The sequence below is a fragment of the Lactuca sativa genome, chromosome 8, assembly GCF_002870075.4.
Source record: "Lactuca sativa cultivar Salinas chromosome 8, Lsat_Salinas_v11, whole genome shotgun sequence".
In the NCBI taxonomy this organism is placed as follows: domain Eukaryota; kingdom Viridiplantae; phylum Streptophyta; class Magnoliopsida; order Asterales; family Asteraceae; genus Lactuca; species Lactuca sativa.
In genome coordinates, this window is record NC_056630.2 from 210,043,198 (window position 1) to 210,057,013 (window position 13,816).

The following is a 13,816-nucleotide window of genomic DNA, read 5'->3' on the forward strand; positions in this document are numbered from 1 at the left end:
GGAGGGAGGAAGCAGCAAATTTGATCGATGATGGGGTGTTTGGATTGTTGAGTATTAAGTGTGTATGTGTAGAGAGAGAGAAAGAGATTCCTTTTTATTTTGAAAAAGTTTATAGAAAATTGGACCAAACTCGCAACAAAATGAAAAGTTTGGACCTCTGGTGCTAGTCCAAACCTTTTTGGACCAAAGTGACAATTTTCAGCTAACCACAGGGACCATTTGTGCAGTTTTGTCAGTAAATAATAATAATAATAATAATAATAATAATAATAATAATAATAATAATAATAATAATAATAATAATAATAATAATAATACCTCAATTAGATGAATAAAAAAGAAATCCACATGTTGATATCTTTCCATATTTCAAAATTTTGACACAAAATCCACTCTATAACCCCGAAAACTTATGGATTGTACAACACTCGATCCCTAATCATTTGATGGGTTAACCCATTCGACATACAAAAAAATTTTGGTAGTTTTTTAGAACACTTGTTAGTTACACTTTTCCTTCATATTGGAAATTCAATTTGTAATCATGTTGTAGATTTGCCAAGGTGTTCCTGCATGGACCCTCTGGAACATACAAAGGTAAAACAAGTGAATTAGTGTTGGTGTTTATAATAATCATTTTTTTTTAAAAATAGTTTAATGGTTTGAATATATTGAGAGGGATTAAAATAAGAAAGGGAATGGGATTAATAATTACCTCCTAAAACAGTATGAATATATTGGAGATCATCTGAAGAGCAAGCATCTATTAAAGCATAAACACCTGGTCTCAAAGCTTCATCTATCTCCCTGCAATCAAAAAATTTCCATCAGATGTTGTAAATACAGAATGAAACGAAAGTAAAATTACAAAACTGACCTTCTGATGCCGGCTTTCAGAGGACCATATCCTGAAAACACCACTATGTAACTGGATAAAAACAGGCGACAATCCTGCCCAATCACATCTTTCTGTTGTCGTATCTGCCAACAAAAAAAAATTTAAAAAGATCATATGGATTAATAAAGAATGAAACTTAACAAAGTGATTGAATGAATAAACAAACCTCTTCATAAATTCTTCGAAGGAAAGCACCACATTTTACCCCCTCTTGTAACCCCCATACAACACCTTCGAGGATAGTTTGGTCATTGTTTACCATCTCCAAACAATGAAGAAGAACAGAAACAGAAGCTTCAAGCAAAGCAATGTGCTGTAAACTTTCCCTGCAATGTACTTAGTTTTTTTACCTATAATTCAATCGAATATTATCCACATTAAAAAAAAAAAAAAAAAAGTAAAGATTTCAAACCTTTTATGATGCCTAAGTAAAGTATGCAGCATCCTGCAACATGCTGCATATAATTCAATCGAATATTCTCTATCTAAAACCTTAGTTTTCACACCCTTATTCAGAATATTTTGGAAAAGTGTAGCAGGAATACTAAGAGCTTGTGCCACATGGCATGAATCCATTTGATAAAGCGCGTGTTTTCCCGACACTTTTGTAAGTACTTCAATACACATAAGAACAACACATCCAGAATCTGGATCAGCAGAATAATGTGTAACTGAAGTGGGGTCTCTGTAGAAGATTTGTGGGCCCTCTAAATGAAGAACAATGTTGAAGAGACAACAAAGTGAACCCAAGATATCAGTTTTCACTGTGTTCAGACTCTTCCTTCCTGTTTAAAGAATTGAAATTTTCAGTATACATTATAATTCTTCACTCTGATATCATATTATCAAAACTAGAAGAAAAAAAAAACATGCTACGCAATGGGGTTGGGTTTTTTCTTCTTTTTATGTATTATCAGCAGTTTAGCAAAAGCCAACGGGGACAATTTTTGTAATTAGTTTTGTACACAGGGGCCAAACCTGCCAAAATACAAAAATCTTACACATACGGACTGTTTTCGAAAAAAAAAATTACAGGGAACTTTTCAATAAGTTAAAAAACTGCAGGGACTAAATCTGCCAAAATGTAAAGCCTCTGTTGCAGGGACTAAATCTGTCAAAATGTATAACCTTTGTTGCAGGAACTAAATCTGTCAAAATGTACAAACTTTTTGCCAAAAGGTTTTGCAGGGACTAAATCTGTCAAAATGTATAACCTTTGTTGCAGGGACTAAATTTGCCAAAAGGTTTTGCAGGGAGTAAATCTGCCAAAATGTAAGACCTTTGCTGCAGGGACTAAATCTGCCAAAATATAAAATCTTTGTTTGCAGGGACTAAATCTGTCAAAATGGAAAACATTTGTTGCTGGGACTAAATCTGCCAAAATGTAAAACATTTGTGGCAAAAGTCCAAAAGTGAAACAGCACTATTTATAAGCACGATGAGAATTAATAGGTGCAGGGACTAAATCTGCTAAAAGTATAAAATCTTTGTTTACAGGGACTAAATCTGTCCAAATGGAAAACCTTTGTTGCAGGGACTAAATCTGCCAAAATGTAAAACATTTGTGACAAAAGTCCAAAAGTGAAAAACATCATTATTTATAAGCACGATGAGAATTAATAGCATATATAATGTTTTCAGAAAAATAACTTTACCTGTAATGGCCTCAAGGACTAAATCAAGACAATCAATTCCAGCTGCAACAAGTGAAGAAACATTTCCTCCACCTGAACTCCTCCCAATGCCGCCTTCCTGCCGCCCAACCAGGGCTCTTTTAATAGACTGCATAGCAGAAGATATATACACCTCTGAAGGTTTCCCAACAAAAACTTTGAATGACATTCTTAATCTGTTTTTGAGTTCATCTAAACAAGAAAGTCCACTAGAAGAATCATCATTCATTGTTTTTGTACTTGATTCAGTCTCATGAGACTCTAAAGCAGCTTCTTTTCCTTGTAAAGAAATGCATTTTCCAATTGCCTTTAAGTGCAAATCAATCAATCTTTCATAAACTTTTGGAGGCAAAGTAGGGTTAGATGAAGAATTTCCCAATTCTTCTAGAAACTTCCCAATCGCATCCAACAACACGAAAGTTAACTCTGATGGTGGTGTTGTTCTATTTCCAGTGTTCTTTGAGAATCCCAACAACAAAACTTCTGAGATTTCTAGGAATATAACAACCACCTTTGACAACAATGGAGTTTTCATCTGTGAATTTAGCCTTAGAATAGCGGAATAGGAAATGAATAGCTGTCTAAGAAACAAACTTTCTCCTTCTAGAAGACTCTGCAAAAAGGACTTGTTTATATCTGTGTTTCCCATTTCTAAAGTTTCCAAATTTAGGCGTTTTTCATACCCATTAGAGGAAATTTCGGAAAAAGAAGCTTTCAGAAAGAGCTCACACAAAGATTTGTTTATAGAAGCTGTGTAAGTGTCTATGCAGAGTTTCAATTTGTCAATAGGTTCAAATTTTTTTCTAGAAAAAATGGCTTTGAGATTAATATTCTTTGTGTCCATATGAGATAAAGCAGATGAAAGTCCCCACAAAAATCCCTGAAAGCAAGAAAGAACAGAAGTCGCCTTTCCATAACAACTGGTTTCCCTTTCCCCTAACATAATTTCCGCATAATCTTTTAATTCCTCAGATACATGAATCAGAAAGTCTGTTGCATTAATTCCATCTTCTTGATCAGATGCAGATACAGATTCAGTATTCTTGTGAAAAGGGTCCCTAGAGGATATAAGGGAATGGCTTGCATTGACAAGAGTACCCTTGATGAGAGTGAAAAACACATATGATGTGTAATCAGTTAGTGAAAACATCAGATTCTTCAATTCAGTGTTTTGATTTGTTGAAAATGTGTTTTGTAGTGAGAGTAATGACTTTAAGAGCCATAAAGCTGGAAACTTGCCTTTAAAATGTAGGGCATTAAGAGAGTTTTGATTGGTGGAAATATTCTCTTCACAGAATGTCATCATTAGATGCTTTAGGGTTTTTCTACAACAAAGAAAGAGCCTCAAAAGCTCAAGATGATCATGCAATTTTTCACCCAATAAAGTGTTGAGTATAACCCTGAAAAAAAAAGCATTTTTAGTTGTTAATCAATAAGAGGAAAGAGGAAAGAGTATTTTGTAATTGTTACCTTTCAAGATTTAATATACAAGTTGCATAGAGAGAAAAAGATTTAGAATTTATCCATCTTTTGGGCATCCAACAGAGAAAACTGAGTGAACTTTGACAAATTTTATATATCTGACTTGATTCATCAACTTCTTGCTTCTTGATAGAGAGAGAAGATGATTGATCAATTGAAGAACAATCATTCACCTCACTGATATTATTTGCAACTACTGAAGGAATTTTAAGGGAGCTTAAAACCTCAGGCCAATTGGGTTCCTCTTGCAATTCAATATCTACTCCATTGTTAAATAATGGTGACACTAACTCTTGAAGAAAGCTGCAAAATCTTGATGCCATATGTCTTCGAATAAACTGATTTAAAGAACAATGTGAATAATATTAGATGCAATTATTCTTCAACAAAGAATATACATACACAAACACTTATCAAGTAGAAGGATTAATTTTATAATACCATCTTACTTTTTCTTCATATAGCATTGTATTGCTGAGAAGCTCCAATGAGATTTCATGTATCATGACCTTCTTCAAGTTTCCACCTCCAACAACACTCTTCTCTCCAAATTGCTTCAAATTACTCTTCATGAATGGAAGAGAATTTTGAAGAAGAATTGAAAGAAACATCTTCACTTTCTTCTTAGCTGAATGAGCACTCCAAACATCGATATTCTGACATATCATGCACCAAAATGCAGAAGGGAATGACTTTTTATCTATGGAAGCAACCGAAAAATCCCATCCATTTTCATAATTTGGCTCAGATTTATTCAATAAAGACAGGTGTCCCATTATATAACTTGTAAGACCTTTCGCCTCTTCTGATAACTTCATAAGTCGCTTTCCCAATCGTTTATTTTGTTTACCATTAATACCCTCTGCTTCTTTCCCCTCACTAATTATCATTTCATTCCTCTTGATCACAAACTCAAGGGAGTTGACCAATCTATTCAAGTCAACAAGCCTCTGAAGTGCCATAGCACTCAAAACATATGTTAGAGGAGAAAGATCGGTTTTGCTTTCTTTACTACATGCATCTGAAATTGCTTCTAGAATGAGAAGAAGAGAGACTGAAGGTTGGAGAATCCAAGAAAAATACCCTTTGTCCTTTTCTGTCTTTTCCAACCAATCATTTCCAGAATAAGCTGTAAAGGGGTCCCGCATTATTTCTGACATCTTTTTGGATGTAGTAGGAGGTGCAAGAGTGATGGCTTGTCGATATAAGCTTCTAGAAGACATATATAAACGAAAAAAGAAAAGAAAAATCCAATGAGATTTCACTTTATTGGAGAATTTTCTTCTGGAAACAACAGAAAGAAACTCATCAACTCCTTTTGGTTGTGAGATCAAAAGACTCATAGTAGGAGAAATTAGTTTCATCAAATCATTTAGAGAAACTCCAACAAGACTACTGTTACCTGTAGTGACAACCAATGAGTCCACAATTAAAGTGTACACTTCGGATAAACCACTACCAAGAACCTCTGCTTTCAACTGGACATTATGATGTGAATTGTCTAAAGTACCCTTCATCCATTCAAGGGATTCGGAGACATCAGTAGCTAATTCTTTAATAGATAAACCCACTTGCCCTTCAGGTATGGACTTTACAGCATTATGAATGGAAAGTTTTAACTCTGGTGAGCATAATATCAATCTCAATGAATTTGCCCATGATTTTGAATGATTAGATTCTTTTTTGTTTGCAGATGATATGAAACGCCTGATTGCTTTACAAAGTGCAAAAACAGATGTTCCCACCTATCAAAAATAGATGGTTTATGTTAATAAGTCTAACTTCAATTTGAGATAACAATTTACATAAACAAGTTAAGCTTATTAATATGTCAAACAAGTATTAGTTCAAATCAAAGAATGTTCCACTAACCTGACGAAGCTCACTGTAAAGGTTAACCATGTGGCATCCAAGATGAAGAATTTCTGGAATTATCGAGGGCTTATCCTGCAAATTGGTCAAACTGTGTCCAAGTGTCCCATATGAGAACATCAAAAGCCATAAACTTTCAAGATCATTCCCAAGAACCTCATAATCAATTTCCAATAAATAATCCAGGCATGAAATAACATCTTTGGCTACCAACTCCACCAAATCCTTACATGTTCCATTGTTTGCATCAAAAGTTGATGAAACTAAATGATCTATTTTGGAAGAAAGTAGTGTTATTTTATCACAGACCAATTTCAAGAAATTAGCACAAGCCCCTTCAGATGCATCATCTACCCTTGTGTAGACTTTTTCTTGCATTAAGTTGATAAGAATTGAGTTGAATGATGTGAGTGTGCAATGAACATCTTCTAACATTGTTCCTATTTCCACTTCATCTTGAAGGTAAATATCAATATCAGACAACAAAGGCTCTAGAATTTGTACAAAGAAATCAAACAATGACTTCCGAGTTTCAGCATTTAAAGCAGATAGACTATCTTGCCTTTTGATACAATGGACATACATACGAAAAAGCTCCCCTTCACCAGATAATGCCAAGGCTTTCTTCTCCACCACTATTCTTCCCAGTTTATCAAACAAGTGTCTGTGATAACTTCTGATAACTGTTTTTGAGTCTTTTGGCTTTCCTTCATCGGATAGTTTATACTTAGATAAGCTCTGTAAGCTCAAAAATCCATCAATGTGTGAAGGATGAAACAGTCCCTGAGAGAAGACTTCTTCAATTAGCTTCAATAATTTACTTGTGGCAAGTTCAGAAGAGTGTATCACATGCAGTAAGCACAGCAAAGGTTCCAAAAGCTTATCCACAAAATCTTGAAAACCATTTTTCCGATTTGGATGAAGCCTTAAGAACTTGATGAATGGATCAAGTAATATGCATGTCAAATTCATGACAATTGTTCCTGATATGGTATCATTGAGATTACTGGTGATAACTTTCAGAACAAGATCAAGTAAAGTACCAACTAACAAAATCCACAAATCTAGATTTTCATTTGAAACACCACCATGTGATGTGAAAATGAGTGAAATGCAATCAAGAATTGTGTTGTATAATGTTAACTCATCTTCATTCAAATCTTTGATTTCCATGTTTCTGGTGATGCAGTGAATAACTTTTAAGATATCCTTAGAAAAGCTGAGTGAAACGTGTAATTTCATACCCTCCTCCAGGCAGAACTTGAAAATCTTCCAGCATCTATAATCTAAACAAGAACCACTTACACCAAACTGAGGAGTAAGCCCTGAAACCCTAATTTCTTTCTCTGAAGAGATTAATGTTGATTGGACCCAATTGTTGAGAAATGTAATTACTCTATCAAAGCTAACAGCCTCTGATGGATGAGTTGTGTCATCTGCTACTCGACTAAAACTCAAATTCACAAACTTATATGCGAGTTCTACCTTTCTGCACAAAAAGTATTCGAGTATCAGAAATGTATAACCCAATATTACAGTCAATATAGCCATGTTCTAGTTACAAACCATTTGACCTCAAATTCATTCCGTTTCTATGATTTTTCCCTAACGTTTTTCATGTAAACAAGCATAAAACCTACAACATACGCACACACGGAAATGGAAACAAATACCAGGAGAGTAGAACAAACACTGTTGTACGAAAAGAGGCTTACTTCTCAATATTGAGATTCTTCTTCTGTAGTGACAAAATTAACTGCAAATTTCTCCACGGAGTTGCATCTTCAAGCAATTCTGTTGGTGTTTCCTTATCTTCTTCTATTGGTTCGTTTACCAAATCAGCCGATTGATTGATACGAGATGATTTCGAAGCCTTGTCCTCGTATTTATTCTCCGAATCTGGAAGCTTTCTCTTCTTCTTCCTCTTCATTGCGCTGCTACTGCTGCTCTTTTCTGCTCGCGGCGACTGATAATCCGCCATTGTTGAAGTTCAAGCTTCCAAGGGTTTTGTGGTTTCAAGGGTTTAAGACTTTAACCAAAGTAATGTTACACAAATCATCCTTTAATGCTCTTAAGAATTACATTTAAGCCCACTACTCATATGTTGATACACAAAAGTTCCTTCTATTAAAAGGAAATACATCAAAAGTTCAAAACTCTTTGTTAGATGAAGGGTGTGTTCAGCACAGATCGTTTGGAAGCATTTGAGAGCTTCTAACTTTTAGCGCTTGACAAAACGCTTCGTTTTGAACAGAAAGTCTTGTTTGGCACTACAAACTTCTAGCGTTTAGTTTAAACAAAATGTTTCAAATTCAAATGTTACTTCATGTAGCGTTTAACTAAACGCTACAAGCTACAATCTACCTGCTACGCGCTACAAGCTACCTGCTACCAGCTAAGTTTACCGAACACGCCCGAAATACGTATACAAACCATCCTTTGTTAATTCTAATGATGCCTATACAAATTCCAAACAAAGCCAAAGTATGTTACATGTGTATTAAGAGATATAAGTTATAAATACAAAAACTTGGAAACATTTTATGAAGAAGTGAGGTGTTGGTTATTAATACTAAACACTTATGAAGATGTGAACAAATGTGTTGGTTTCAAATGATAGGAGAATACAAACACAAATAATAATGTAATATAGAATAATAAACCTAAAAAAATAAACAATCGCAAAAACACAAAGATTTAAAGTGGATCATATCTACAATAAGAGACTATTGTATTTTGTCAAAATAATTTTGTCTATGAGGTAGATTTAATCTCGAAAAAATATTCATTAAAGAAGATGAATCACATAAAGGTGGTAAATCAATCTATCTAACTTTCCATCAAACCTTAGTTTCATCAAATAAATTCATATAAAATCTAGGTTATGTTTCCTTAACTTCCATCTATGTTTTTATTCAAATCTTTCCATATGGTGAAATATTTTTCACATTGTTAACTTAAGGGATAATGACTTAAAAGGGTAATGTATTTTTCGATTTGTATACATTTAGTTACTGAATTTTTTTCCATCCACATTTACCCCTTCAACTTGTTAAACTGTACACATTCAGTCCTTATGACCGGCTACTCCAGGTTAGCCGGTAAAAATGACTTAATAGGGTAATATATTTATCACTTTGTACACATTTAGTCTTTAATATTTTTGTACACATTTAGTCCTTAATATATTTTTTTGCAAAAGAAGTCATTTTTGTTTTTATATTCATTAAATACTTATGACTGATTTTTTTAGTTTTTTTCTCACGAAATCTTACGTGGGAAATTCATTAATGAAGTGTTTGGGCCTTTTGATGCTTATGTCCATCATGATCTCAACTACTTGGTTGCTTAGGTCATGTGTTCTGAACGTTATAACTTCTTCATACGATCTCGGATTTTAATGATTTTTATATCCATGTAAACGATCTTTATATCAATGTGAATGATCTTTATATCCATACGAACTCGTATTTTCGATTTTTTTTCGTTTATAGCTATTTTTCATATACCAACAACACATGTTTCATCTTGGTAACACCAACCATGTATTCCTGCGTCTGCCCCTGTCCATATTTTTTTTTATGAATGCATGTATGGATTTTTTACTATAAAATCGTAAGTAAAGATATATTACATTTTAACGGGAGTAATCTTAATGAAAAAATGAACACGTGGATATAAAGATCGTTAAAATCTGATATCGTATGAAGAAGTTACGACATACAGAATACAATACCTGAGCCAAACCACAAGACCTACACAACCAAGCAGTCGAGATCATGTTGGACATAAACATCAACAACCTCAAACAACTCATCAATAATTCTCTCACGTAAGATGTCATGAGAAAAACCTAAAAAAATCATTCATAAGTACTGAATGAGTACAAAAAAATGACTTATTTGAAACAAAACAAATATTAAGGACTAAATATGTACAAAAATATTAAGGACTAAATGTGTACAAAATGAAAAATATATTACCTTATTAAGTCGTTTTTTTTCGGTTGACCTGAAGTAACCGGTCATAAGGACTAAATATGTACAGTTTAACAAGTTAAAAGGGTAAATGTGGCCGAAAAAAAACTAAGTGACCAAATTTATACAAATCGAAAAATAAATTACTCTTTTAAGTCATTATCCATTAACTTAATTTTACATTTTTACTAATGCTCGTCATTGGTGACATGTTTTGAAACACCACTTTTTGTATAGGTGGTTTAAAATAGCATTTAAAAATATTTTTTAAAACTATTTAAGGAAAAATTGTAAAATAAAAAAGCACAGAACAACCTCTTCCTTTGACAATAAAAATAATTTGTCAAAAAAGTATACTATGCATTGCAATCAATATAAGAGATATGGCATCATAATAATGTATAGGTATTTCAAAATTCAAACATATAAAAAGATTTTCAAAAATCAGTGTAAGCTTCTCGATCTTCGAGATGTCACTACAAGACTATTGATAACCTAAACACATGTCAAAATAATGTGTTATATATATATATATATATATATATATATATATATATATATATATATATATATATAGGGTTAGGTTCATTTGAGACCACTTATATTTTGTGAGACCGTGAGACGCATTTGTTTATTTTTTTTAATTTTTTTTTTAATTTTTTTTTTAATTTTTTTTAGTTAATTCATGTTCCGAAAATAATATTTAAAAAAAGAATTTTTTGATTTTTCCATTTATTTTGCATTTTAAAATTATTTTTAGAATATGTACAGTGTAATATTCTATTTAGAATATTTCACGTATTTTTCAAAAAAAATAGAATTTTTTTTTAATTTTTTTTAATTTTTTTTTTTATTTTTTTTAGTTAATTCAAGTTCCGAAAATAATATTTAAAAAAAGAATTTTTAGATTTTTCCATTTATTTTGCATTTTAAAATTATTTTTTAGAATATGTCAGTGAAATATTCTATTTAGAATATTTCACGTATTTTTAAAAAAAAAACGGATTTTTTTTTATTTTTTTTTATTTTTTTTATATTTTTTTAATATTTTTTTTAGTTAATTCAAGTTCCGAAAATAACATTTAAAAAAAGAATTTTTGGATTTTTCCATTTATTTTGCATTTTAAAATTATTTTTAGATTTGGTCTCACGGTCTCACGAAATTAGAATGGTCTCAAATGAACCTGAACCTATATATATATATATATATATATATATATATATATATATATATATATATATATATATATATATATAATATCATAACCCCTTATATCTTCAAAAACTTCGACAAAAATTCAATGTGGGGAAAACATTACAAAAAGATTATTACCTTGTTATTAATACAAAAACTTTAATAACATCATAGAAAAAAAATAAAGTAGTGCTTAAAATGTAATGATATGGAACAAGTATCCAAAACACAAAATATTGTTCTACACCTCACAAAGTGAGTATACATTGCTCTTCAAGGACTCTCATTGTAAGTATATATAAAAGGTATGATGGTTAAACGAGGCATACAATGAAATTAGCATATAACATTGTAACATGTGTATTTTGCGCATAATAATTTTGATATTTCTAGTGGAAAAAATATTTGGGAAATAAAATAAACTAAAAAAATAAATTAAATCCAAATACATAAACAAAAAAGGAAAATAAATAAAATAATTTATTATAAAAAGTTTAAAGTCACCAAGATGTTTTAAATCGCAAAAGTAAGGTTAGAAAAAAATCTTATGATAGAAGTACTAAAAGTGTCAAATTTGAGGAATTTACATAATTGTATTGATTTTTGAGACTAAAATACTGTGAAATCAAATTTTGTGTGTTAAAAATGAAATATTAAAGGTAAAAATGTGGATATATGTTCTTTTGGGAAAAATATTGTAAGAAAGACTAAAATTATACATTTGTAGAATTTAAGAGTTGACCTATATGACTTGAATAGGACTTAAGATGTTTATGGATGTTGTGAAGAAGGGTCAAGATTGTAAATTCATAAAAACTAGCTAAATAACTATATTAGGTGGTAATAAATTTTCAGAACGTAAGCGTATGAGGATAAACATGTAAATATTGGTTATAAGACCTGCAAACACATTTCCTTCTCATTTTATTCTATTCAATTGATCTTTGGAGTATATGTATTGAGAGAATCTTGATTCCAAGCAATCGATAGATTGTGGTGTGAGATTTGAATGAGATTTTGAAGATTGTATCTCTATTAAACCATTAGAGGTTCATATATATATATATATATATATATATATATATATATATATATATATATATATATATATATATATATATATATATATATATATATATATATATATATAAGAATAATTTTGTCACATGTCCTTCTCTCATTTAATTGGCCACATGTCATTTTGTCATAATTTTGAGATATATATTTATTTTCCACTTGTCAATTACTTCATTATTCATTTCCATTATATTATTAATTTAGTTTCCATAAATTAAACCTACTATAATAACTATTAATTTCAAATTTGAAATTTAAATTTAAATTTCAAATAAATTTACACTTTAAACATTTGTATTTAACATTTTATTATAATAACTCGTTTAGTACACGGGTCTAACAATTAAACACATAATTTTAATTAATTTATTTTTTGCACGTTTTTTTAATAATTTTCACTTATTTCATATTTCAAATTCAAAATAAACTTTTCATTTAATCGCTCATGTTTAACATTATGTTTTAATTAACCCGTATAATATACGGGTTTCACAACTAGTATATATATAGATTCTAGATCAAATAAGAAGTGAATTATTTGTAGGAAGGTAGGAAGATATATATATATATATATATATATATATATATATATATATATATATATATATGGAAGTTATCTTACAGTTAAATAATGAAATATATAAATACGTTACAACTGTTGTAACAGCAAATAACAACTTTCATTTAAATGATGAATTAAAATAAGATAAATTCGCTTAAAACTTATCTCTTTGTTATCCCAAATATTATCACATGTCTTTATGTCTTCCTTGCCCTAATTTCCGCCCAAAAACGAAGTCGGCATCAATGATTGATAAAGAAAAACCAATAGTTTAAATGAAAACTATCAAATTGAAGATCATGCTCTACGATATTGAATTTCTACTCGAAGGGTTTATACCAAACTTCAATATTCCTCTACGAATCCGGTTATACAGAACAATAATTTTCGCCCAAAAAAATCATTCGTATTTGCAAATTGAAAAAGAAGAATCGATGGTTTATTATTGGAGATTGGATACCATTAAATTGGAGATATTGTATTACGGATTTTTCTGTTATCATGGTTTTACAAAGATTAAATGGCCGGTAAAGCAATATAAAGATGGTCGAAGGCTTCATATCGAAATTCAGCAATCAGATACAATTTCTTGTGGGTTTTGCACTGGTGTTTGAATTTTTTTGACTAATGGAGTATCCTGGTGAAGCACAACCTCATACAGACTCGATGGGTAAGTACTTTTTGATAAGCTTATTAGTATTCACTTGTTGTGAACAAGACATCAGTGCTTGACATTATTTATGCAAGTTATATACATTTGTTCTTAATGATAATAGTTGTCAAGTGTTTAAGTGAATCTAAGTGTTTTTTTATTACTATATATGATGTGAATTTAGAGTCCTGGTAATAAAACCTAGGTAGTAAAGTGATTATGTTAGTAGAAATGATTTTGGTTACCAATGTTTATCTGTCAAATGAATCCGGTTAAACAGGTTTTTGGTATTAGGGCTGTATAAGTTATATTGATAGATCTTTAACTGATTCAAAATACTGTAACATATATTCAGTTAGGTATTCACGTCAAATTTATTATATTTTCTCTTTAATTTTACATTAATAATTGTTTAAGTAATTTATTTT

The 13,816-nt window shown here is 30.8% G+C and overlaps 1 protein-coding gene across 1 annotated transcript; it reads right to left on the reverse strand.

The window, feature by feature from the left end:
* Positions 1-297: 297 nt before the first annotated feature.
* On the reverse strand, positions 298-7,969 carry LOC111879204 (uncharacterized). The gene is made up of 10 exons (XM_023875677.3): positions 7,641-7,969; positions 5,926-7,414; positions 4,503-5,798; positions 4,042-4,391; positions 2,554-3,971; positions 1,311-1,683; positions 1,065-1,224; positions 878-981; positions 716-807; positions 298-582 (listed from the first exon to the last, which is right to left on the reverse strand). Exons 1-10 carry the CDS (start codon positions 7,904-7,906, stop codon positions 506-508), a joined length of 5,625 nt encoding a protein of 1,874 aa, XP_023731445.1. The 5' UTR covers positions 7,907-7,969; the 3' UTR covers positions 298-505.
* Positions 7,970-13,816: the final 5,847 nt, after the last annotated feature.

Coding starts and splice junctions, on each gene's coding strand:
- LOC111879204 (XM_023875677.3), bottom strand. CDS start 7,906: ATGGCGGATTATCAGTCGCCGCGAGCAGAAAAGAGCAGCAGTAGCAGC. Junction 982..1,064: donor TTCGAAGAATTTATGAAGAG/GTTTGTTTATTC, acceptor TTTTGTTGGCAG/ATACGACAACAGAAAGATGT. Junction 808..877: donor CTGAAAGCCGGCATCAGAAG/GTCAGTTTTGTA, acceptor TTTTGATTGCAG/GGAGATAGATGAAGCTTTGA.